We start from the raw sequence: 27753 nt of genomic DNA, 5'->3' as shown, positions 1-27753 counted from the left end.
ATCCTGGTTCTAGGTTCTGCAAGACAGTGCCTGCTCTAGACTTTCAGGGTACTGGCAACCCACAGAGCTCCACCATTTGAGCCCCAGCTCCTTTGCATTAATATTGCAATCCTCTAAAGTGTAATGACAATCTAATATGGCAGCATCTACCAACACAGCAAAAAAACATATATCAAAAGAGGACCATAAGAATTCAACAGGGTTGCTCCTGTTATTACTTAATACTGAATCACAGGTGCAGAAAATAAAGGTGAATATCATCCTCCAACAACGCTGACCCCCCTCTAGTGCTTTCTTGCCAGAAGCTGCTCCATGTTCAGACAATTCTTGCCAGCTCTGCTGCAGAGAAAGAAGTTTCTTGCTGCACAGCCAAATCCCTCCAGCATATTCCTGTCCTGTCTCTACCTTTACCATTTAGTCACTGAAAATGAGGTAATCCTGAAGCCCAGAGCTGAGCATCACTGACACATCAAGGATACTCAATATTCAGATCCTGATTTTCAAAGAATTTTTTCCTCTGCCGTATCAACGTCTCAAGGCCCAAAGCCCACTGTACCTGAAAACCAAATTTTAATGCAGTCTGGAGTCCAAACGGACTGAAACACAGATTCTGATATCAGTCTTACCGAGAAAGTTCCTGCTGGGCATAACCTCCTTAATTTGGATGCTGGTGGCTCCAATGGGGATGATAAAGATTTGATTGTACCCTGAAGAAAAATGAAAGGGATTATTCAATATCTATCTGTGGATATCAAAAAGTCACACTTCTGTGCCAATAATTCTCCCGGTTTCATTGGTGCCTGAACAACTGGATGAGCTTTATGACGGTGGCTCGAAGCATTTCAGCTGCCATTTTATCCGTATTCTGAATAGCTTCATCAAAAACTCTCCAGAGGTGAGTTCATGCACATAAAGTTGCAACTCCAACTCAGAAAAGTAAGCACAGGGGTCAGTGCAAAGTCTGTTTTTCAGATATTAAAACCTTTAGGATTTTAGCAAGTTCAATATTGGAGCTCTTCCCAGAGAGATTTGATCACAGTGCAGTTATAGTCTTGAAAGGACTCAAAACTGGCCAAACGCAGAAGATGCGGTTCCATTTCTAGCCTTGCAGAAATTCTGGTGGGGCTGTCAAGACACTGGGTAGGGGGATAGTCTTATGAAGGAGATATATAGAAATATTCATATGTACATTTATAGCACCTGCTGGAACAGGGAAAGACACCAGCAGCATGGCAAGTACATTAGGCTGTACTGAGACTAAGGAAGTGATTCCCAGGGTGAGGCAATCAATACACTCTCTGATGGTAAATCAGCTGAAGAGCCACGTGCCGTACTAACATTTCAAGTGAACGCCCAAGCTTGCCTACATCAATAATGTGAGCAGGTGTTCCCACCAGCCCTTGCAGCAGCTTCGGTTTAGGTTTAATTCTTCCCTTCTCACCTGTCCAAACTACCCAGATTCTTTGTACCTTTGGGAAGGTTGGGCACATCAAAAGTGCCCTTCACACCATAGCAAGTACTGCCATCTCCTCCACACTGCAGGCACTTGTCCTCCTTCTTGGCAGATTCCAGTATGTTATCGCAGCCAACGGCCTGTCAGAGCACAGGGGCATTAATATAAATAAACCATAATGATGAGAACAAGATAGAAAAAATGGCCAAATGTTGGATCGGTTTCAAGAGAAAACCTGAATCTAGGGAGTCTGGGAAGTCAGGGAAGGAGTTGTCAGGGGAAGGACAGAGTTGGCATCTTCTGTTTCACTTCCAGAGACAGACAAATAAAAGCTGTTAACACGTTCCTCAGCACCTCAGAAACTGAATGAATGCACTTTTCAGGTATAATTATGAAGGGCCAAGAAGAACAAAGGGAAGCACCTGAAAGACTGACAGAAATAATGGTAAAGGAAGGAAGCAACAGCAATGACTCACCTGACAAACTCCCTCTACGCAGATATCACGCCTGCCGGGTTCACAGGTAGTCCCATCTACCACAGCTTCCTTGTGCCTGTAGTAGAAGTTTTCTCCCTTGGGAATACAGTTTAACTCACATTTATTGGGTGCTGGCAGGAGAGAAAAAAACAAACATTGCATACCACGGCTTGCTAATGCATCAGAAGCCTGGTATTAGATCACAGGAGCAGAAACAGAGGGGTGGACTAATATTAAGTGACAGATATTGAATGACTTTCTGGGTCACAAACTGCTGGGTTATGGAAAAGTACCCTGAAAAAGCCTCAGTGCACATATCCTTTTCCTTGGGCACCCTTTTGGGCTAGTGGTGGAGAGGGGATGCCAGGTAGATATTTGGTTGTTCCTTAGTAGGACTGTTCTTTGTTCTGTGTACAAAGCTTTCTAGGATGAGAACAAGTGCTGGTACAGAACACAAGAGAGCTGTTATTTGAACAGCCAACAAGCAAAACTTTAAATCCAACTTGAAATCCCTCATAATTCATTAAGCCACTGTTAATTATGTCAAAGCTCAGACCAAGGACCTCTGGGTTCCTATACCTGCCTTCTGAATTGGTTCCTCACAAAGTGTGGGCCAACTGCAAGATACGTCATGTCTTCTGAAGGACTTATTAATCATATGCATTTGTTTCTCATTTGTTGTGCTAGTATTTCCACCAATATTGAAAAATACAGCAGAGCTGCTGCTTCTTTATTACTTTAGGATCTAGCTGCAGGAAGTTCCAGCTTTCTTGAGCAATGTTTCTGAAAGAACAACTGTTACAATAGACAACTACATACTGCTGCAGCGGTTTGTGTCTCTTGGCCCATTGTGTCTTCGTGACAGCAATGCTTTGCTGCTAGCAAAAGCATTTTTCCATGCCTCAAACCCTCCTGCTACTCCAGCTAAGGAAGTACCTACTATGAAAGTATAGTCAAATACATTAAAGTCACTTCAAAACAAACTTTTGATAGTCAGGGATAAAGAGTAACCCTACTTTGTAAGACTTATTACCTCCATAATACGGAAGCCATGTGTATTTCTTTCCTTGAAATTCTGTCCCATCAAACTCTGCACACTGCTCTGCCCGGAAATCCCTGGAGCCTTCTGGGCAGCTCTGTTTGGAGGAGAAAACACTTGCACAAGGCCATTATGAAAAGGAGGACAATTAAGTGTACAATTAAAACCTGTCCCTCCTGGCTCCCATATAAAATCAGCAGCATAAATTCTCGTCTGGGACCAATATTCTTTTGATGAGGTACTGTTGATGAACATCATTCCTCAGTGATGCCAGAGAAACAGAATCTAACAATTACTTCTGAACATGAACGATTTGTTTGGGGAAAAGGAGCAACAGGCGAGCAAAACCAAAACAAACAAACAAAAAAACAGACTACAAACAAGTATTGTACCTGAATATTGCATGAGCGATAGCTTCGAGTTGGTCCAATACAACTGGAAGCACCTTCTGTCCTGAAAGACAGAAAAAAAAACATGAAGCTCTCTGAAGAATACACAGGCAAAAAATCATCTAATGGTAAACAATACAAATCACCTTCACATTGAGCATATCATACTCACACAGTTTCCTGAAGCAGCAAAATAACTAAGATGCACTTTTTTTCTATTAAAACAAATTTATATCTTCTAGTGGTATTTTCTGCTATGGTTTGCATTCTGGCATGAATGAGACGCTCACCAAGAACAACTGCAGGATAGTTCTTCAGGGTTATTTTTTCGCTAATTAATAGGAGCAGAGCTTTTTGTCCTTCGTCCACTAGCACAAGCTGATGTGTCCTTACCTGACCCAGACCCGTGCTTTGGGCAGGAGAGTAGTAGCCAATTCAGAATAGGTATGCACTTCACTTATCATGCTGTTTATGCACATACTAGACCCATTAGTAGGGAAGAGAAATATGCCCATGAAAAGTGTGCAACACCCTGGTTCCGGTCAAATGTTTCCAGCTGAGAATTATGGAAAATAACAGCTGTGGAGGAAATTGATCTGAAAAGCCAACAAATGTCTAATATCTCAGCACTTCTAAAATGGAGAGACAGGCCCCATGGGATTCTGGCTTGGCAACAAGACATAGGTGTATCCTATGACAGGCAGCCTTTAAAAAAGACCTTTCTTTAAGCTGGATGGGGAGAAGCAGTGCTGGATAACACTGGATTCTTCTACTAAAAAACAAACAGACAAACACCCCCCCCACCACTAATTTCTCTAAATATAAAGAGGCTGTTGGTTTTGTTCAAGGTGTTATTGAGGCTCTGTCTTTTTATTTTATTTTATTTTAATTTTCTTGCTTTTTATTCACAACAGGAGCTCTCAGGTCCATTGTTCCTTACATGCGCACTCCCAGTCATTATCATCACTACATCTAACCCAGCTGCAAATGAGATGGCACTGCATTATCAGTGCTTGAGACAACTCCACTCTTCTGTTTCTCCTGGGGCAATTTACCTTCTTGGAAATCATAAGTCTGAGAAAACCTTGGCACAGCCACTGGCTCTTGGGAGAGAAACACGATGCTCTGAACTCTCTCCCCACTCCCCCAGGCTTTCCACACTAGACCTGATTGAACAGCTGCTGCCATACCAATTATACAGCCTCAGATCTCACAGAGAGACCACTGTCTTCTAGCAAAGGAGGCAAAGCAAAGACATGTCAAAGAGTGTCTTCAAAAGAGCAGTGATGAGACTGATGCTAAGGATCATGTAAAGTGGACGCAGGTGACTTTTTTCCCCTGGAACCAAACACAAAGTGATTTTGGTTCTGAATGTATATTGGACCATACATGCAGGAGCTCAGTAACAGAAAAACACATTTAAAGAAAGAAAAAGGAGGTTATCCTTCACCTTTGGGAATAGCAGTGCCGTTGCCGAAAGCTGACTCCACCGCCACAGCTCCGACTGCACTTGCCCCATTCACCCCAGCTTCCCCAGACATCAGTCTGCCGCTTCATCCTGCGGCCCTATAAATAATACAAAACACAGACATATGAAACAGACATGGCAACACAGGAAAACCAAAAACCATGAAAATGAAGCAGAGCTCCTATCTGTTCTCTTACAAAAGACACTGTTGCTGAGCTCTATTCCTAGTATGAAAGATGGCAGAGAACAATACATGAGAAAAGCCAAGCCTCTAACAACTAGTAGTATTAGCTTCCTGAAGCCATACAGAACATCAAACGTTATAATTTCCCTTAAACTGTTTGTCTGTTCCTAGAGAGAATCTCAGCACTTTGGAATAGCCATCTGCAAAAGGATAACATCTCCCTCTTGGCAAGGCAGTAGAGACAAACTTACTTCAGGGACTATGAGCACTGTCACTCCAGACCAGATCAATAGAACCCCTGAATCCCAAATCCTTGGCTCAAAAAAAAAAAAAAAAGGAATAATTGCAAGATGCAATGTTTAAAAAAAGACAGTAAATAAAAGACAGTAAATGCAGTAAACGCAGGGAACGACACTGTAGGGGATTTGCTGTAGACATGGTTTGCTGCACCAGTTAGGGCAATTTATGTATACATTATACAGCTGAGAAGGTAATGCATAACATTTGGACATTTAGGTATTTGGGTTAACACGGAGCAGAAAGGCAGACAAAGACACAGAAATGAGTCAGAAAATGTATCTTTACAATCTCCATCTCCTTTTTTCTCTCATTTTAACAGTCTGGATTTTCTTTCAGCAACATGTGAGGATCCACAGTAGCTGTTGCTTGTGGTACATTACTCTAGAACTCAGGCCGTGGACAACAAACCACAGTTCTGCTCTGGTAGAAGGATTACAAAGATAGGTGCACATTTGGGAATTTAATCAGTTTTCTATCTATACTAACAAGAATCTATCTATTCAAACAAGAATCCATGTGGTCATCTAGTTGCAGTAGTTATTCATGCACTGAAAGACAGCAAAAGTCTGTTAACTCTGTGCAGTGAGACTTGCACATGGCCTTGGTAGGTCCAGGTGTCTCTTTTCTTGCACATTAAGGATCAGCTTCTGAGAGGTGGGTATTGCAAGCAGGCATCACTTCACAACGTCATTATCTATTTGCAGTGCAGTTTCACTGCTTGCTGGTTCATGCAGGCCAATCCTAACTTGGCTACTTCAGATTAAGGCCATTATTTTAGTGTGTAATTACAACCAATTATTGAAAATAAAAGGTAAAAAAATTATTAAGATTAAGTCTAATTCCCTTTCACCCACACTATACCCCAAATCTACATAACCACTAGATCTGGCTTGGAATCCATCCTCTAGATTCACAGAGTCCCTTTTGTGACTTGAGTACAGCACCCCACATCACCATCCTCTACAGCTCCCCGCTTGTGCTGTTACTATTCCTTCCTCTTGTCCCTCCTGCATCCTCAATGTAAGCTACTAGCTGGTAAATGCCATCGTAACGGTTTTTTGCTGGAGCGGAGGTACATGCTAGAGATGGAGAATTTCACCATAGCAGGGTTATTAAACCTACTCAGCTCATACTTTCCACCAACTCAGGTCACTTCCCAGGGCCTACAGAAAAAGCACAAGCTCCTCACTTTTCAAACACATTTTTTACTTCAGTTAACCATAAGACAACCAAGGCTCTGCTAGAAATAGGAACTATCCTAATATATTATCCAATGAATCCAGCTTGGGCAAGATGCACGGGTTAATCTTCCCTTGTCATTCAGACAGTTCTTGTAATTTTTTGCACATGCTCCCTACTTGACTCTAAGTCCTTGAATTACAGTCTTGTTTTTTCTTTCTCTCACTTTCTTTTAAGGAGTAATTCCTTGCTGCTGGCAGAGCAACTCAGTCAGAGATATCATCTTACCATATTTATGCAGTTGCTACCACAATACCCACAACTATCTAGCTCCAGATCCACCCCATATTATTCCTGCCTCTGTTACTCTAATGTGAAGCACCTTCTTCTTGGCTCATGCTATTTGACTTCCTTTTGGTTTTTGCAAGTTTTGTGCAATTCTTTCTAACCCCCCTGCAAGCAAAATCCTTCAAGACCAGTTTTCTGGTTCAGACTAACTCTGTTTGCCTTCACCCTGCTCACCCAGTGGCACTACCCAGGTTACAGCCACTTTCACATACCTTCTCTCTGCCATGTCAACATCTCCCTGACCCCTTGCCAAACCTTTCTCCCATTCTTTTGTTCCAAATATTCAGCTCAGTGTTAGTCTTCTGCATTTTCATTCGCCTTTCCGGGAGTAATCCCATCAATAGAGTTTTAGCTTTCAGAAAAGCATCTTATTTTCCCAAGTTTTTCTTTCAGGCACCTAATTCTGCCCCTTGTAATCCCTCCTCCCTTACTCCCCAAAGAATGAAACAAGCTACCACTCTGTTTCTCTACAGTCTTATTCCTCTATATCAGCTGACTGATTTAGGAGCAGTATTAGCTCACCCTGGAAACAAGGAACCTTTCAGTCAGCATAAGGGAGAAGAAAACATGTAGATAAAAATCCAGAGGAGGAGCATTTGAAAGTCAGATTACTGGAAGGCAGTTAGGATAGAAAACCCTTCCCTGACACACACACCAAAGTGATAAATATTCCAATATCCCTCCGACAGAAGTAGGATTCTTTATTCTTCTATAGAGAGCAAAATCTGCAGGGACTCTTTGTTGTAAGGCTTATGCATAAGCAGAGTGCAGGAACAATCATTTTCTCAGTATCACTCCATTTATGTACACCCCAAAAGAAGTGTCAGCCAGAAGAAGCCTTCCAAAACTGTATGGTGTTAGAAACATTTTATAATAGGGACTCAACTCGCATGTTTAGAAATCTGTGTAGAGTCCTCATTACTTCAGGAACTGCATGCATGTGCATACAGGCAAATATAAAGCAGAATATTTATAATACATATGAAATCTATTATTATTTAATCTGATACCAAGATGTTTTAAGACACTATCAACTAATTTCTGTTTCTGCTCTGTTCAGACTCTGGAATGCTTTTATCTATTGTCAGCCAGTATGACTAAATCCCAGGCCCTGCTGGACCCTGGAACTAAAAGTCTAAAAACTTCATGACTGTTACCAATTCACTTGGCTTCATTCTCCCCTCGCTTCAGCTTTGCATGCATATAAGAACGTAGACTATTTATTTATCTGCAGTAAGTATATATTTTACCGTCTCAGGAAATGCCAGAGGAAGTACACAAGCATCTTACTTGGCTTCTGAAAATCTCAGAAAGGACAGTCAGTTAACGTCCAGTTGCTCTGTCTAGCTCTATTGCCTTTTAAAACAACAGAAATGTCTATCTTCTGGCAACACTGATGAGACACGTGACCCTGGCACCACGTGCTCTCAGTGCTCTTTAGTAAACAGGCTGTGGTGGTCCAAAAGTTTAGAAGGTCAACGATTTCATTTTTATGAACAGTGCATTGTTTTCATCAATTCCTTGATACATGCATTACTGATATAGTTGGAGAATCTGTAGTTATCAGGCCAACTGAATCTGATGTAACAAGCAAATAAAAGAGTTATGTCTCTGAATCACTGGAACCACAGACTTTGCCTTTAAAGAGAATCTCAGCATACAGTAGAATATGTAGTACTAAATAGTACTAACAGTACTAAATATAGCATTAAATAGTAGAATATATAGGATATAATATATATTTTTATATACGAAACATGCACTGGAAAAGGTGCTATGAATGGGATTTGACTAAAAATGTTGGCAGTATGTAGAAACACTTCAAAAAGGGCCCTTGAAACACTTCTCAGTCAGTTTGATGAGATGGATAAGAAACTATACACGACAGAGGACTGCACATCCCAGTCATGCATTGCAGGGATGCGATGATCTACAAAGTTCATATACCTGAACGTGGACTACCAAGTCAGCATAATTTATAATTTAAAATAATAATTTTATACAACTTTCAAAATAATTTTAAAATAATAACTTTATACAATTCCAATGCTATAAACAAGCTATGAAAACAAACATCAATTTACTATACAGTCCAAAGTGAGCAGTGAAAGTCTGTAGTCACAGGTCCAAACTAAATCCCAGCCAAGTTCTTCCACCCAGTCTTTCCCTGCTCAGTGGGTACCTTTAGTGGCCTAGAGATAGTCAAACTGAATTATTCCGTGATTCTTTATGCTGCCTTTCCAAACTGAGAAGCATCAATAAAACATCATGTTATACCATTCCAATAGTCACTGCTAAAAGCACATGATTACTGATATCCATGCTATGCCTGAGAGGTTTTAGATGAGGTTAGTGCTCACTTACAGCCCAGCAGCTCACATACCTTTATTCCATTGAGCTGCAATTGAAGCATCTCTTTGCTGAAAAGTTGTTGACTTCTGGAAATGCATCACACAGTTAGGAGGTTCCATTCAGATACAATAACAAACTTCAGTGCCAACACCAAGACTGGTGGGAAATTATTGACGTTGTAAGTTAACGTTTGAAATTATTTCTACTGGAAGTACAAGGCCCTGTAAAATTGTTATCCACTGAAAATAGATACAGCTGCCTATGATAAGATGAGTAATATGGAATCGGTTCCCTATGTGTCACTGTCATTTTATGCAGCATTTCTGTAGTTTAAAACTATAGTCAAAATAAAGTGCGTCTCTTCAATCTTTCTCACTGTTTCTCAAATAGCACTACGCTACTGTTGCTTGATAAACATCAGCTTTCTGGGGTTTACAGTTTCTGAAAGGTTTATGTTTAGTTTAACACACCCTTGAATTGTAGCCTCATTGTTGAAACATCTGTGAAAGGAGGGTGAAAACAAATGCTTTACAAAAGAAAGTTATCACTCCGGTCATTTATTCCATAATGGTTTCGTTGCCAAAGCCTTGGCTAATAGGAAGTCTCCAGGGAAAAATGCAGCTTTGCTAAGTTTGAATAATAATTGCTTAGAGAATAGTTAATTGCTAACAGAAAGGTTAATGAGGGAGCAAAAAACAAAACTAAACAAAAAAAACTGTCAAGGTGCCAGGATGGCTGGCTGCTCCCTGTGGGCAGGGGGCCAGTGGTAAGGGCTCCTAGGGGCAGCAGGGCAGGGCTGGGCCTAACAGCCAGGCCTATCCCACCACCCCAAACCGGGAGCAGGGCAGGCTGGGGGAAGCCCAGGCCCAAACATTGGGCCTATCCCTAGGGATAGGACAGGCCAAGGCCAGGACATGGGCCTGTGGGTGGGCCTGGTTCTTTGGGCCTGTGCCCAGGCAGGGCAGGGCTGTGGGGAGCTGGAGACTGGCCCTGCTGCAGTGTCACTGTGTCAGGGCTGACAACCCCAGGGCCTCAAATGGCATCCCAGGCTATGGGCAGAGTGGAGGGAGGTTGGTCAGGGCCAGTAAAGCCTAGTGGCCCTGAAAGAACAACAGGCCTGGAGTGTACGCTTAAGCCAGGATATGAACTATTTCCTTCTTTTTCTATCCAGAAGACCTGCCCTGTACTACTATGATGACCGCCCCTAACGCTTCCATGCAGCTAAGCCCTGCATAGATGCAGTATTCAACATTTGTACCTAATTGTCAGGGAGCTGAGAACATTCGGTGTATCTCAGACATTTGTAATGTAGATGTATGCTACTATTCAATAGAAGTATTTTCAAGATAAATCTATATGTAACCAGCCATGCTATTAGCCTAAAATGCAACAAAAAATAGGTGAATGAATCAGAACCACATGAACAAAGCATTTTTTATAATTCTGTCTTAACCATTGATCTTGGCTCAGACACAGCAGGCTTGTAAAGGGCTTTGAAGGTGAAGAATGCCAAGTACCATTTTCTATGAATAATGAATAAGCAATCAAAGAATTGCATTTGAAGGAACCTAGAAAAACAAGAATGAGAGTGAATAAGATGGTGACAGCAGGAAGCGAAACACAAAATGGTACAGAAGAAGAGAGCAGCTTATTAAGACAAACTGCTTCACAAAGAGGAGAAGAAAAAACAAGGCTTCATTAGTTTTAATGGCTTGCGGTTTACACTCACTGCATATATCTCCTTCCACTCCCCTCTACCATCTTAGCCCTGGCTTGTTAGTATATGCCCTCTAGCAAACTCACTAAAATCCATCAGTTCCCCTACATCTTCAGCTCCCCCAAACACTTCAGGTTCTCCCTACACTGCTTAACCCACACGCTCATAGTTCCCAACTCATTCCCACGTTTCCTATGTTCACTCTCTAACACTCCTCACTCTTTCTACCTTGTTATGGACTGTCACACAATATACCTGGCTCCTTCCACATTCCCTGCTTTCCTGTCAGCTGGGAAGGCTGCAGCAACTGCCTCACCTACCGCAGAACTGGGAAGGTGCTGCCTCACTGGACTGTGCTCATTTGCTGGCTAGTGGACAGAGCAGGTAATAGTTTTCAGAAACAGAAACCTTCCACAGGTCTGGGTGGCCTGGAGCTGACTAGTGTGTAAAAAGAGCAATCTAAAAAGATACAGCCACTGCAGAGAAGTTAAATTAGATCTTGGAATCCCTGTGGAAGAAACAGGAGACATTCAGAAAACTCCACAAAGAAGGGAATGAGAACATTTTATGACCACAGACTTATTTTGGAGAAGTGATCAAAACAAACAGTATGAAGTCACTAGAAACTGTTTATCCAAAGGACTTACCAGGAACTCAAGACTGAAATGGATAAACTATTACATACTGCCAGACAACCCCGTCAGCTAAAACTACTTCTGTATGCGATTACTGGGAAGCGGAAAGTCTGGCACTAATTTACCAAAGGATCCCGGGGGAACCCAAGGAATTGTATACCCACATATTATAAAACTGACAGCTACTAGATAAATGAATAGAAACTATAACAGAGAACAGAATTAGCATACACCTGCATAAATACAGTATATTTGGGAAAGCGTCAACCAGGCATTTTTAAAGGCATGTCCTTCTAAAGCTACTGCAGTTCTTTGACAGATTAGCAAACATGTGAGCAAAGGTAACCTGTCTGATACATTCAGATTTCCAAGAAGCTTTCAACAAAATCATTCACCTAAAGCTTTGAAGGAAGCTAAGCAGTCCTTGCATGGATGACAAATAGGTGACCAAAAGATAAAAACAAACGTAGGAAAAATAAAATGATGATATATGAACTAATCACGAGAACAGGATCTTGTTGTCTTGATATAAATGCTGTGCAGTTGGAAGTCTACATGGTTTCAAGGAGACACTGAACAAATTCAGGGGAAGTGAAATAGATTCCAGCTCAAAGGGTTCATAACCCACAAGTGACTGGAGACTGGAAGGTCATTAGGGAAAATTGTACATATTTGCCATTCTTCTTACTTTTTTTTTCTAAACATTTGTTTATGATGTAGCTGGAGACAGGATATAGAGCAAAATAAACCTTTGGTCCTACCCAGTACAATTATTCTATTTTTTTTTATCCTTTCCCTCAATAAGAACATTTAAAAAATCTCCTCCCCTTACTCTCTCCTCACAGTAATTTTCACTGTTTCTTTAAGGTCCTTATATACCTTTCAACCTTTCCATCAGATCTGGTCAAGGGGTTTAGAATTTTAATCAACAGATTAACAATGTTTAAACAATAACAACCTTCATTGCTTCAGAAGAAATTAAAAACAGCATTTTAACCTAGAAATGCAGACCCATAGAAAGCAATGCTGTCCAGATGGAAGTCATTTGAATATGATTTTCAGTCAAGCTTCAGACTAGCTTTCACTTTAAGCACACCTGCAGTACAATCTAAGAACAAATATAAGTATTGGACATGATCTAACTAACAACTAATGCATAGAGATAATAAAGCATTAAGTTAAACTCTTCCCCTTGATAATAAGCTTTTCCTTGAAATAGTAACATGATATGTGCGGATAAGACATTTCAAATCTGGAAAGAAGAATTCTAGTTGTAAAAATTTGCCAATGTGAAACCACACTTGTAAAAATGAAATTGAGGCAGAGAAATCTGATGAATGTCATGTTTACTAAACAGAAAGCAACCCCAAAGTATACAACGCACATACACAATCATGCTAAACAACAAAAAAAGAAGTTATTCCCATGGAAAATCTTCAGCATTCATTTTCTCTAAATCACCAGAGGCACTGTTCTTTCAGCAGTAACGCTATCAGGCAGGACCCAGGCAATTTTACCTTTACATCACTTCATCCTTCTCCAAAAACACAATAGGAGTCATGAAAAAAAAATGGCATTTTCCATTATTGCCACTGTTCCCAACTTTCCTAGAAGCAATGACAGGATGGCCTGAAATTGCACTAGACTATTCTTTTTTAGCTTTCTGTTTGTAACAGCCACTAACACAACTCCTCCTGGCCATCAAGATGTAGTTTCCAGCTACTACCACAGCAGAAACAATAAAGGAACTACATGTAACAGATGACCTCCTTTTCTAGATCCTTTAAAGCCTGCTGTAAAGGGACAGACACCACAGGCGCTGCACAATAATCATAGAATCATCTAGGTTGGAAAAGACCTTTAAGATCACCAAGTCGAACCACCAACCTGAGTTACTGAGTCCTATCACTGAACCATGTCCCCTAATGCCATGTCCACACGTCTCTTAAATACCTCCAAGGATGGGGACTCCAGAACTTCCTTGGGCAGCCTGCTCCACACTCTAAGACCCTCTCCATATTCTACCAGTAAAGGAGGGAAGAAGAGCCTGGTGAATCTGACCAAGGATGGAGCACTGGGCAGGAAATTCTCTGCAGCCAGTGGCCTTTACAAACAGGAGTCCCTTTCTTGGCCCTTAATGCTGTCTGCCATATCTGGCAGAAAAAAACAGCCACTATAAGACTGCAAGCTCACAGCAGATGCAGGCAATGGCCTCAACTGCTCTGACAGTCTTGGCCCTGTCCACATCTCTTCCCTTCTTCCACTTGCTGCTTTCCCTAGCCTAACAATCAACAAAGCAAAAACAAGCAACTCCACTCCAAAAATAGGAAAAGAGATGAAAAACAGCAGGCATCAAACTACACCTTTTAATCACAAGCAGACACGAATCCCTGTAGACTAATCTTCTCCATGTAAACCTGCAGCTCAGACATTTATAGTTGTACTTCCATTATCACTATCAGTCTGTGTGTTTACAAACTCATGCTTTCCTGCTTCTGGGACAAAAAGTGTCCAGAAGCAATAATTTGTATAAGCGGATAGGTTGGATCTAAAGGTAAATGTCTCATTCTGGAATACAACCTACACATGCTAGTCTGTGCCTTTTCTGCTGGTTTCAGTTCTTCCACCACCAAACTCTTCCTGGGGTGTACACTATTCACTGCAAACCTGGAGGTCACCCACCTTTCCACCCACGTGCTGCTATACTGGCAGTTCATTTGATATAAAAATTCATCTGTCTCGGCTGCAAGGCTGCTCTGGGTCCAATGTTTAGCAGAGTTAAGGTGACAGAGACTCACCTTTTTAGAGAAATGCTCCTATACATTAAAGGAAGTGTTTCCCCTTCATTGTGGGGAAATGTACCATGCCACCTATCATACCTCTGCTTCTGGGAATTATAAAAGGAAGGCACAGAGAAGAGACTTTTTCAATGTTATGTGACATGAATTAAAGTTACTCTTCAATAAGCCTGCCATTGCAGGTGAAGCCCTAAAGGAGTACAGACTGGCATAGAAAGGTATGCAATTCTCTAACTTATTTTTCTCCCTTGTAGTATTCCCTGTCTCAGTTTTCAGTCTCACCCTTTCTTTCTCTTTCTTTCTTCCATCATATATGTGTAAAATTGTGCTGCTTATAACAGCAGGGCTACCACTCCTCTCTGCAGCAGTGAAACAGGCATGCAGGCACTGCTCTTCCAGAGCTGTCCCACCTGTGGGAGTTCACACAGCCCCACTGTTCATTTGGTGCATAATCCAATTTAGCACAAACTTGAGTTGTCATCACTACAATTAGTCCTTCCAACTCCCACAAGCTGACCATTTCTTACTACAGTTCAGCCCAGACACATTAACAACTGGTAAAGAATGGCCCATTCAAAACCTACACCATTTCTATCTTCCCTCCCAGAAAAAAAATGGAGAATCACCACAGCAGAATGCCTATATGCTGCTAGATCATCCTGTCTTTTTATAGCTTGGACAGATGTCAGGGCTGGGACACCATGTCAGGGAAGCTGAAATTAAGTAGTGGCCAAGCAAAATATTTTCCCTTCATTCAGCATGCCTTCAACAGGAGCTACTGGTTGCACGCAGGGGACAGTCTAATGCTACAGAGAAATGTCAGCCTTTGCAGTTACAGGGTGTTTCAGTCATTTCCCTTCCAAAAAAACCATGAGGTTGCAAATAGACAGGTAAACAGATGAACTGAATATAGTATATTCTGGTTCTGGTTCTTTTAACGTACAGCATCATCTTCTATCAGATGTGAGACAACAAAATTTTATTTAAGCATATTTCCATCTGTAAATCGCAAAGTCTATGATAGCTAATGAATTCTGCTTGATTTCTGGCCTCTCGTCCTTGATCTTCAAAAGAAAGCCTACAAAGCATTTGCAAATGATGAATATGGGAATATAATTTCATAACTGTACTGGTGAATAAATGTTGTGGACTCATTAATTTCAGTGACATATTTATAATTCCTCACTACTCCCACTAAACATTTACTCAGGGTAATAATTACCTCTTTATTTTTTTTCCTCCTTTCTGTTCCTTTACACGTAATGTATCACTTCTTCCTTTGCTTACACTTCCCATCTACTCAGCAGGTCACATTTTACCTCAGACTGTCCAACTCATTAATATAATTGAAATGAAATTCAGAGAAACTGTTCTCAAACTGCATTTACTTCAGAAAGATCCCACATCTCTCTCAGAAAGGAACAGGAACCCCAGCTCCTAATAGCTATGTTCCTTTTCTGCCTCTATTGAATTGGTTTGATATAAATATTTTATCCCCATTTAAAGCTAAACCATATGACTTTTCTCTTTTGTGTGGTCTTAGTGGTCTAAATCAGTCAAGCAAAGATTTATTCTTCTTATTTCAAGTGATAACTGTCATTTTGAAGCAGTGATTACTACTTGGCAGATAACAACCCTAGAGACAAATTTTCTTCTTTAATTGTCACGTTAGATTTTTCATAACATGTACTTTCTACAAAATACTCAAGTTACAGATGTTGACAGTTCTTAGCAAAAATATCTTTAATTTCTTGTAAGTATTCAGAAAAGCTTACTTACTGAAAATGCAGAAGGTGGCATCACTGCTAGCATGAGTAGAAGGAACAAGTTCTTCATCTCTGTCTGTGGGAATAGAAAAATGACTGATAAGAATTGCTTACTTCTTTGCTGCTTGTAGGTTGGAAAGCTAAGACACCATAAAGGAAAAATTGAGGTGGAACTAAAATGAAGGCAAGAGAAGAAAAGCGATTTTATCACTACACTCCCTGGATAGATGAAGGCAACTGCAAAGACTGAAATTACCTTGCACAGAAAGCCAGAATGTAATTACTGAGCACAAATATTTCCCTGAACTTTCCTCTGATATTATGAGAACACCATCCCCGGGCACAGTGGAAGATGCATGCTGCTGCTTGTCTGCCCTCCCACCCTTTTACTTATACACATGACAAAACCTTGAAGATTGTAATGACTTCAACCGACCCAAGGTAAGAAATTCCATGGTTAACATTCTGTACCCTACATTCATCCTGCGTGGCTTCGTGAAGCTTCATGTCTTTCCTTGTGTGATCGTGCTTGTTTAAAATCCTACCATTTGTCCTGGGCAGCTATAACTAGATTCAGCCACCAGTAGTTACAGCCCTTCTGCAGAGCTAGAAAGGAGTTTAGGCCACACAAACTGGAAAGGCAGCATACAACAGGATACAACAGTTCCTAAAAACTGGGGCATTATGCTTATTTGGGACCACAGTTCTATACTGGTGCATTGCCTCTTGCTACTTTATCTTTCCTCTTGTGAGTTGCAGCAACCAAACCCACGTGAAGCACCATTCACCAAAGTTTATAGCTGTGACAAAGAACGCTTTGGTCGCTAGAAACTGCCTGTTTCTCATGGCCACTTTCTCATGACCTCATGACCTGTTGAATGAGCCCAGAAAGAAGAGAGAGATTAGATGCTCCTAGCATAGTTTTTATCTAGTCCAAGTTTCTTTCAAAGTTAGGTAAAGGAAAGAGGAAGAAACCTTCTTTTCACAGTGCATAAAATAAAAGCATCAATAATGAAATGTTTATCTCAATAGTTGTCGTAACAACACCCCTTTTTAATATTAAAACTTCATATACAGCTCATTTGGCCAGGCCTATTAAATCCAGATGAACTGAAGAATGTATATCACTTATAACAATCCAACTACTGATATAAAATCATTGTTGTATGAGAATATCAGATCAGAAATAAAAAGTACTTGAAATGAAACATGCTTGATATAGCATTCGGATATTTCAGGTTACCTTATGTCAAGCAACCATTTTCCTCATAGAGCTAGGCCTTGCTGAACCCACACAACTCATTACAGTTCTATAAGTCCATATATAACACATTTTGACATTCCCAGTATCCAGAGTGCTAGGGATGAAAACCTTGTTCTTTACTATGTTTCCTTTTGGATATAAAAACTACTAAGTGCTGAAAACCCAGCTGCACCAAATTCTTGGTGCAAACTATCAAGGAGCAGGGAAAATAAGCTTCTGTCACTATATACTGAATGCCAGTCATGTGACTCATAAGAAAATTAAGCTTTAGGAGCTTTTTGTATGAACAGACTTTCATTCACTTTGGATTAGCCTTCTTAAGAAACAGAGGAAAGACTACGTACCGTTTATCACACACCCATGCTACTAGCTCTCTTTCAAGTCAAGTCAGGGAAGAAACAATCTAGCACTGCCCTACATAAGAGGTTAAGTACACTCTCTATGTAGTTGAGGCCAACAGCCAAAACATAGGCTAGATCTGCATCACAGCCCTATTCAACTGTGAAATCATTTTCAGATGGGTAGGACAGCCACAAGAAACGAGGAAACAACCCTTTTGCTACAAGTTCCACGCACAGAAACAGCAAAGCTTTTCTTAAGCAGCTTATAACACCCTCACACCGCTAGCAAAGCGGTAAGCTGTAAGAAAAGCATCTTTTTTGGGTGGTGTTGGTGTCAGACAGAGGTAGATCTTTGAGACTGATCATCTCCTCTTCCTACTGCCCAGAAAACTCTCTGTTCCCTAGCATCCTCTCTCACATCTCCCACTCCAGGCACTTCTCAGGTTCACAGAGACAGCTGTGGGAATCATCCCTTGCCCCGACAGCCTGTCACTGCTGGTAACATACTGCCCACTCAGCTCCTCCTGGCATCTGAACCAAGAGGCAGATAAGGAGCTAGGCCCAAACCACATGATGCTCCTGAAGAAGAGGCTAGAGAAGCAAGCAGCTCACCAGAGCTGGTAGGGCTCCCAGTCTCCACATAGTTAGCATCTTGGAGGCTTTCAGCCAGATGGGATGAAGACATTCTGTGAGGAGACAACTAGGAACAGCATCAAACATTTGGGACAACCCCCTACAAAAAGTAACAGGTTATGGCTCTGGTGCTTACTTGTATCTTTGTGCCATTGCACTAGCCTGGAAATTGCTGTCATATGTCTAACATCTGGCCTAAATTTAGCATTTAAAAGTTTAGACCATCCAGCCCCCTTAAATTAGTCAACAGATTCCAGGAAAAAATGGTCAGGAGGAACAGGGCCTTCTGCAGCCTATTAAATCTTCCACTGCAAAACAAATCTTGTGTCTTTCTCTGAGCTTCAATGAACTTGTTACTTTAAAAGCTTCTCCAGATGCAGTATTCAGCATTAATCCTTTTTGCCTCCCCTTCAAACAGAAACAACACAGATTGGTTTGGTGAATCTGTCTGAAACCTTCACAAAACAGGGTCAAGGTCTGTTTCTGGATTTATTGGCTCTTGCTCTCCTTGTATGACCTGGGACACAGCAGCATATGTTATTCTGTTTGCCATTCTTTTTACCGAAGCCTGGGTGTGCAGGGGAAGGAAAGAAAAGGACAGTGTTTTGCAGTGCTTTCACTTGTAACAACAGCAGCTGCTGCTCTCTGTGCCCTCCGTCCTTCTTTAATTCTTTTCAACACTCCCCAGCTCCGTTTTCCTACTGTGCTAGAACAGCATCTCCACCGCCTTCCACCCTGAAACAGCAGCAGGATCTGAGAGGAAATGGTGACTATATGTTCAAGATGGAACAGCTGCTGGAAAGCTCACATGTAGGAATTCCTGCCACAGTGCTAAAATCTGAATTTATATCAAGAATTATGAGAACCCCTTCACAATAAGTAAGGAGCAACCTGGATCTTCAATCAGAACCAGAGGTAGGCCCAACTGAAACCTCAGTTCAATATACTGGAAGAGATTAAAATTTTCTAGCCATCCACATCTGTCATCAGCTGCTCAGGTTAGATGAGTAAAAGGCATGAATGCTGACAGGTTCCAGCTATCTATATAGACATCTGAACTAGGAAGCTCTTCTCTCTGATGGGGCCAACCCAAATTGCTCTGAACACGGGAGAAGTTTAACCCTGGAACTGAATTTAGCAACTCGGAATCCTTACTTCTGTTCCAAAACAGTATGGATCAAATTATATTTTGTGGAAATTTCAGAAACTTCTGTCTGACAATATCCATAAAGCACGTTCTGGTGCCCTTTTTAAACTGCATTCACACTGCCTACTTCTGCTTGGTGCTGTGGACAGGAGGGCCACAGTGCTACATAGGAGATAGCTAGAATTTCAGAAGCTTGGACTAAACTTATCTCTCAACATCCACCTTCCTAAGGAAATAAGACCTCCATCGCCTGTATATATATGCAAAAATAAATAACAGATAGCTAATTTAAAGGTTTCAAATACTTCAATGTTCAAATGTTTTCAAATGTTTGAGGAAAAAAAGAATACAGGACTGAGATGAAGAGATATATTAGATTTTTAACTCATTTAGATGATGACCTTACTGAAAACTGGGATAAGCATCCTCATTTCAGGGCTTAACAATGAACCTACTCAGTAAATAAACTTTTGCCTTAACAAATAAAAAGTCTGGAAAAGCCAGACGGGCAGTCTTGGAGATTTCTCTATAGTGGAGCCAAGTGAACTGCTTTAAAAATATTTTAGTTACAAAGTCTTTATCCAGAGCCATGCAGGCTTAGCAAGATCAGTGAATTGTTCATTAAGACCAGGAGTACACTTGAGACAAACTGAAGAGAATAAAGGACAATTTTAATGACTTCTCTGTTTTCTTTGCGCGTGCAAATCCTGCCTTCCAACGCACAAACAACATTCAAGACTGCCTGCTTCAGCTTGGCCTCTTCTCCAAATCATCTCTCAACATTCATGCTCCCAGGGAAACAAGACCTACGTTGCCTGTGCGTGTGTGTATAGAAGTGTAAAAATAACTTTGAAACAGCTGGCTAATTTCAAGGTTTCAAAATCATAAAGTTAACTTTTGTTGGAGGGAAAATAAATACAGGGCTGAGATGAAGAGATATATTAGATTTTTAACTCATTTAGGTGATGACTTCTTTTCAACAGGATGGAATCCAAACTTGAAAGTGATGTTATGAATAACCCAGCCTTGTTTACATGAATGCTTAAGCTGTTTAGATGCTACAGAATCAAATCACGCGGTCCAAAGAAAACTGGGTTCATTAGTTCCATTGCACACAGATGTATTGGTCTGTGTGCACGTGCTTCTCAGTTTTTTGGGGGGCATAATTGGACAGCCAGTGCTATGTGGCTCTTCTCTGTTTAGCACATAAGATGGACCAATCTTTTGCCTGTGAACCGCATTTCTAAATCACCCTTTTGCCAAAGGCACACACCACATATGTGGGACAGGGACTGTTCTGGAAGTGGTTCATAGGCAGGAGATAAAAAACACCTTCAGGGTTGCCACTTTTCTACTGCCAGACAAGATAGAGCCAGGCTGGACAAGCAGTTAAGTGCATAAGCCACCCAGCAGTACTAGCTTGAGCAGCCACTTAACCTCTTTTCGTCTTCCAGATGAGGATTTGAATTTCCCCATGCAGATCTACTGTTCTCATCCAAGGTAGCCGTGACAGAAGCTATCTTTGCACAGCTTGAGACACACGTTAGCAATTGCAATAAATATTTTCTCACTGCAATATAGATTGAAATTGCTTATTGTAAACTTTAGCACATCTGGCATTGAAGCAGAAGTTGTCACTGTGACTCTGCTACTCACACATTTTCCGAACTTCCTTCCCCCTTCTCCACTACTGCTGCCCCCGGCCCTTTATACGTTATATCTTACTCAGTTCTTTATTTTTAGTAGCCTGATGAAGGAGGTGGGAAATCAGAATGGATATTACATTGTCCAGTCTTCTAGTGGCATCAAGTTTCTTAGTCATTGACTCAGTCACTTGGTGAGTTCTTAAGACTTATAATATTTTCTGAAGACACTACTGGTTTTTGCTTTGCTCTCAAAACATCCGGCATATCTTGGTTCCAGCTTTCATTCTTTTACTATCCTTGTCTACTAAGAAGCACCTTTTAAGTTTGTGGTGGAAGAGTTAAAAACGAAAAATAAACACATACAGCAGAAAGGTGCTAATGGAGTAAGGAATGGAGTAATGGAGTAGGGAAAAAGCTCCTTTTACTTATACTGAGAGCAGCTTTGGGGGAGCATGAGGACCACATCACAAAGTCCAGAGAAACAAAGAAACAGGTAATCCCTTTAGACAGAGCACACCACATTCAAGATAATTCTTACCAAGGTGACTGCCTGTTTTCTTCCCTGACTACAGCAAACCCTCTTTTTCTTTTTTGGACATTTTTCCAAAGAAAATCCTGGGCCTGACACACTTTGGGCTACAGTGGATAAACTAATTAATGTGCGCATGCCTATTAAAGTGGGAGGATGCTGAATTTCCTTTGTCTTGACCACACAATAAGCCACATTTATAAAAAAAGCATTTATATACAAAGTAGTGGATAAGTGTTTATTAAATGTGCATTTAAACACATGACTGGTTGAAGGTGCTTAGCGGTATGGGAAGGGAGGGAAAATAAAGAAAAACACAACACAAGCTGAGTAAAAGTTTTACAGAGATATCTTTATCGTTGACACACCAATTTATTAATTCACTCCACACATGTGCTAGGGATTAAATAAACCTCATCAAAAGAGTACTCCTACTGAGATATACTTTCAGCAATATTATGCATTTTAAACTTTCAGCTAGAATAAGTTCAAAATTTACCTTGTTAAGTTAAAAAAATATTAGGAAAAAACATACCAAGCACAGTAGCAGAGCGTCAGCCAAGAGTACTGGCAATGTACAAGCATCTTCTAGACTGCTCTATCAATAGGCTTTTGTCTCAGCCGTCTGCCTAATCCAGAACAGGCACAAAACCTGCACTGGGCCACTGCTTAATGTCACTGCCTCAGACTGACTGACTGTTTTTACAGAGGTCTTCTAAAGCAATGTCAAGTTCAGCAACACCCAGGGAAGCTACAGTAGCCTGTGTCATATAGTTTTATCTTGAATACAGAAATCACAGAAGCTGAAAAATCATCTGGTGGCAGAGCGAGAGCAGACTGCAAACTACACGAACTCTTGCAAGGCATCGCACCATACCCTATCAGGGGGTGGGGAAGAGGCAGATCTGCTTCTTTCCCAATCTCCAAAAACTACAATGAAGTATCTAAAATGTATGTTATTGGAGCTGCATCTTCCAAGTAAATGCAGTCACTCTGCTAGACCTCTGCAGGAAATAATGAAGTATTTCATAAGGACAGCTATCTACCTATTAATATCAGTTGAGATTCAATTTTCTGCATCCAGACTTCCCCTATTAGGTTTGCAGATGGAAGTTCATTATAAGAAGATAGGATTCTGCCTTCTATTTTGGTAGTCTCACTGTCCTTAGTTGTTAATTAAATGTGTGAGCAAATAGGGATAAAGACAAGTGCATGCAGACTGATTTAGACATTGCAACAAGCGGCCATACACTGCCTATGGAAAACACATGACAAGGATATAATATCCCAGACACTAACAACTGAAAAGGAATGTCTAATGACCTTCTGGATCAACTACTGCCCTGTCAAAGCTCAGGCTTTGCTTATATGAATTATTTAGCCTGATCTGAAATACTGACACTGAGCACTACTGCTGTTTATAAGCACACTAGCCAGCTGATATCAATCCCTTCGAATTCAAATTTTGGAGAATTCCTTAGGAATGTAAGGGATTTCAATGCTGGAGAACTACTTCCAATTTTATTTAAATTCATGCCATCCCAAATAAAAATGTGACAATCTTCTGAGTTGTGCAATGGGTTTAAAAAAATAAAAAAAGTGAGGGTTATCTTAAAAAGAATCTTTAAAACTATACAAAGTGTTTTCTGCCTTTTTGCAAGATGTGCTTCTCTTCTCTGAAAGTATGTTAACACCACATTTAACAGTATGCTTGCAGTGTACTTAGGGAACGTTTGCGTTACCTTTAAATAAATTTGTTTGGGGACTAACAACAATGTAAGTAGGAAAACATGAGAGTATTTACCCTGACCCTCATGCAGGTTTTGATTACTGCTACCTCCACATCTAATATACCTTTTTTTTTTAATTAAAAAAAAAAAGCTCAGTTTTACCTGTAGATATCTGCAAACATGCCAAGCACGCAAAACTAGTATGGGTACAACTATTCCTGAAGGAACCAACCTTGCTGACTGTGATGCAAACATACCTTCAGTTGTATGAAGCAGGAAATCCCCCAGAGAAGTCAGTGGGCTTGCTTACATTACTATGCAAGGGAAAGATGATGAAAGTGAGTAAAACCAAAGGAAATGGGGGGAAAAAAAAGGGGGGCAAAAAAACTTTTGACTAACAAACTTAGGAAGCAGAACCTGTACTAGGGAAATTAGGGCTGCAGTCTCTAAAGACATCAGCCAAGCATCTTTCATCTGTCACTAAAAATTAACTTCATAAAAATGATCTTAGGAGAGTGTGATCACACCGCAGTGCCTGGAGAGAACTGAAAGGAAGCACATGCTCGACTGTGTGATCACAGCAAAATGACAACAGTAGGATCTAAAAATAAAATGGTTCCTTGCTCTCAAGCTGTTTTCTCCCACAGATACCCAAACCAGAACCTCCAATTACTGCTTTAAGAGCTAAGCAGAGAAATAAACAATCTTTTGACAGTACTTGTTTTCCATACATCATGTCTGTATGTCAAGAAAGTTTGAGCTTGTTACTGTGTGAGAAAGCATGAACAAGTGGTTTGTACATAGACTATGTGTATGACTACTTACCCGCTCAAATCCTTTAATATTAAAGGCCCTTCTCACACATCTAGTAACTGCTGTTAGTCATCATCCAAGACAAGATGCTGGACCACAACAAATCATATTTCCAATCCAACAGCAGAGATAAAAAAAAAATGAGACAGTGAAACTATCCAACAGAGTATCATTTCCAGTGAAATGATTTGTGAAATGTGAAATTTATTCTGACAAGTCCATCATACCATGGGCATAACCACAAATGACTGTACTAGATAAGAGCAATCTCCCATCACTGTCTAGTCTTCATAGCTATGCTAGGTACTCTGAGGAGTTTATCATCAGTTTTGTATAATACTTCTCACAGACCTAAAAGCAAAGCAACTTATTTCCTCTGTAGTTCACCCAGCATCAATATGCCCTTAGAAGAACAGTTCCCCCTTTGTATCAGCTAATGACAAGGCTATAACATGAATCATGAGAACACCTGCAACTGGATCTGATGTATTCTAGGTGTTGTTCTCATACAAAATAGCAGATCTTATAAAATAGTTCCCCTTATAAAAAAAAAAAGCTATTATATTCTGTGTACCAATGAGTCACAAAGTACATACATGATCTAATAAAATGGGTAACATTTGAAACCCTCCTCTGAACAAAGAGAAAGACTTTTGCCAGCATAAGCCCTACCTGTTCTAAGACATAGAATATTATTTTGCCTTATTTACATTACATTCAGAAGAAGGGGACCTCAATCAAGATTGGATTTTTATTTATTTATTTTTTTTCAGGTTTCCCATTGTAAAAGAACACCATGTTTCTTTAGAAAAAAAAAATTACTTTTATACCTAAACTCAATTACCACCATGAAAAACAGTTGCAACAACATACTTCCTTTCCCATTTCCTAAACCTTTCCAACAAGTCAGGGCACAACCATTCACAGAGATGCCAACTGAATCTCGGTGCCAACTTTGTGAGGCAAGTAATCCCTTAAGCAACTAGATCTTTTACCAAGCTGGTAAGTGACTGGATCAAAAAGAGGAAGGGGGAGGGGGGTAGAGAGAGAGAGGGAGAGAGAGAATCCCCAAAACAGAGACAGAGGATCTACATCAGAAGGTTATCACTCACTGAACAGCAGTATTTAGGATCATTCATTCTACATCCACAATTCCTTTGGCAAAAACCTTTTCTCAAATGCTACATTTAGACTGGACAGTTTACTCGCAAACAGAGTTAGGATATGCAAATACTACAGAAAATATTTTAAAAACAAACACCTCTGAGGCACCAGGATGCTCCCTGGGGTGTAAGAACCTGAGAATGCACATGAAAAAAGAAGTCTCAATTATTTCACACTGGACAAGGAAAGAATGCTAAAAGCAAAACATCTGAAGACAGCAAATTTGCTACATGCCTTATTTTTTTTTTCCATCTTATTAATCATTCTGTTTACTAACCTGAACAAGCATTAGTTTAAGCTAGTGCCATGCCAAAGATGCATGGTCCTATCTACTTCCATTGCACATCACAAACACCTCCCTTTGCTCCTAGTAACAGTAAAAATTTGTCCTGAAAGTCCAAGGATGAGGCTGTCCAGTACACATTTGACCATGTAGCACATCAAGCTGCACCTCTGAAAGAATGTTTTTCTCATGGTTGCTCTGTTTACAGAGCCTGGGAAATGCTCTGGCATTACAGAGGATAGCACATCTTTAAGAGACAAGGAGAAGAACATACAAGTTGCAATCCAGCTTACAGAGAAGCTGGTGAAGGGCCTTCATAAGTGCAAAGCAGAAGAGATAAAAAAAAAAAAACAACTCTAAGTGTTGTGAAGATACTTCCAAAAGTAATAGACAAGGTGTTTACAAGCCCTCTTTAGGGTCTCTACAGACAGACCTAAATAAATTTACCATTTCCCTGACCTTGGTACTAACAGCAGTTATTCCTAGACCTAGGAATTCCATTCAAGACCAACATTAACTTTGTCAAAGCTTTGAAACTCAGCTTGTAAGCAACAGCTACTCACCTCCACCTGGCCACCCGCAAGGAACACCTAGACATCAGACAAACCTACTGTCCTACTACGTTGCTGCCAACTTGTTACCATCTCCTTGCCAGTACAGGTCCCTTAAGCAGCTTCTTGGCCTGCCTCACATACCAAACGTCCTCAGGGATAAGAGAGCCAGTCCCATAAACATCCCCTTTTGCAAGTAGGCCCGTTGATTTGGACAGCATCATTGGCTGGAGATGGCCTCCAGAACGGATCCTGCCTCACCCAGCTGAAAGCAATGCTGGCTGATCAGGACACACTCCCTTCCCTCAGCACCCTGCCCTGCTAGCACATCATCAGAAGCAGCTGAGCACTCGGGGGTGGTAGTTAGGGGGGTTTTAGTCCTAGCACCTGTGCAGGCTTTTACTCCCATCAACAAAAGTCATATTTCTCCAGTTAATATCCCTGCTACGTGTGTCTCACTTTCTGCATTCTTTCTGGCAGAACACATGTGTCTGCCCCCCAGTGGGCTTGTCCTGCATCCTATCAAACTGCTACCTGACCCTTCCACCTCCTGCTCTGCCCACTCACAATGTCAGGAACAGCTTGGATTACATTAAGTTGCAGGATAATTAACTGCAAGTGAAAGGGATTAATGTTCACCAAATACATGGAGTGTCTTCTTCCCTCCCTACTAGGAAACCCAGTTTTGCAGTCACAGGGACTCTGGTTTGTCCTCTCCCCTGTGTTTGAATGAAAGGGAAAAAATGGTGGGAAATCGAAGACAGTTTAAAAAAAACAAAACAGAACAAAACTCATATATATATTTATATATATATATATATATATATGTGTGTGTGTGTAATTAAAAAACAAAAACACACACACACACCAAAAAAAAAAAATCAGCACTGAAAAGACTGAAAACAAAATAGATGTCCACGGAGAAGAATCAGGAGACAGCCCAGGACACAAAGTCAACTCTTACCTTCTGCGTGGACCTGTGCAAGGTGAGTGCAAAAGTTGGAGGGACTGACACCACTGTAGTCAAGCTGCAAAACCCACTTTCTTATCGTTCTGGTTCAAACGGTGGCTCTTAACATGCTCTTCTCTCCAGCTTCTGTTTGGTTACTAATCCTTACTGCACAGGAAAAGGAGAGTTGGGTTTCATTTAACCCCTTCAGCCTCTAAGTTTCTTCACAAGTGTTTTCTCTTTTGCTTGGGAAAGCCAGAGTTGTAATCGCATGCGTGCATGCGTGATGTGGAGTTGTTTCTAGCTCCTGTAGTCTGTGTTGTAAGCACACACGTTGGCTCTAAACAGTGCCTTAAGTTATTGAAGGGGTGGAGCCCTTTATAACTAGTTGTATTTTAGCTGCAGGCAGCATATCAAAAGTGAGACAGTTATCCACAGATCCCTTTGGTACTCATTTTTGTAAGTTCCTAACTCTATTAGTTAATTTAACATTTCCTTTAAAACTAAAGCCTGAATCACAGTTCACAGATATTATTTTGACCAAAGAAAGTCTGAGCTTAAATAAAATTCACAGCTAGATCTGGCTCTAGGCAGAGTTA

At 40.7% G+C, this 27753-nt stretch overlaps 1 protein-coding gene across 4 annotated transcripts in view; it reads right to left on the bottom strand.

The window, feature by feature from the left end:
* PAPLN (papilin, proteoglycan like sulfated glycoprotein) overlaps positions 1-27429 on the bottom strand; it is a 51655-nt gene extending 24226 nt beyond the window's left edge. For 2 of the 4 annotated variants that reach the window (XM_035540222.2, XM_035540225.2), the window contains exons 1-8: positions 27170-27306; positions 16118-16180; positions 4808-4923; positions 3361-3421; positions 2963-3065; positions 1930-2060; positions 1470-1593; positions 627-707 (exon numbers count right to left, since the gene is read on the bottom strand). In XM_035540222.2, the coding sequence (XP_035396115.1) occupies positions 627-707; positions 1470-1593; positions 1930-2060; positions 2963-3065; positions 3361-3421; positions 4808-4923; positions 16118-16174 (673 nt within the window). In that variant the 5' untranslated portion in view covers positions 16175-16180; positions 27170-27306. Of the gene's footprint in view, positions 1-626; positions 708-1469; positions 1594-1929; positions 2061-2962; positions 3066-3360; positions 3422-4807; positions 4924-16117; positions 16181-27169 lie in introns of all 4 variants that reach the window. The other 2 variants (XM_035540224.2, XM_035540223.2) reach the window with 2 other exon arrangements.
* Between the last annotated feature and the right edge of the window lie 324 nt (positions 27430-27753).

This window comes from Cygnus atratus, chromosome 5 (assembly GCF_013377495.2).
Source record: "Cygnus atratus isolate AKBS03 ecotype Queensland, Australia chromosome 5, CAtr_DNAZoo_HiC_assembly, whole genome shotgun sequence".
Classification (NCBI taxonomy): domain Eukaryota; kingdom Metazoa; phylum Chordata; class Aves; order Anseriformes; family Anatidae; genus Cygnus; species Cygnus atratus.
This window is presented reverse-complemented; position numbering and strand designations above follow the sequence as displayed.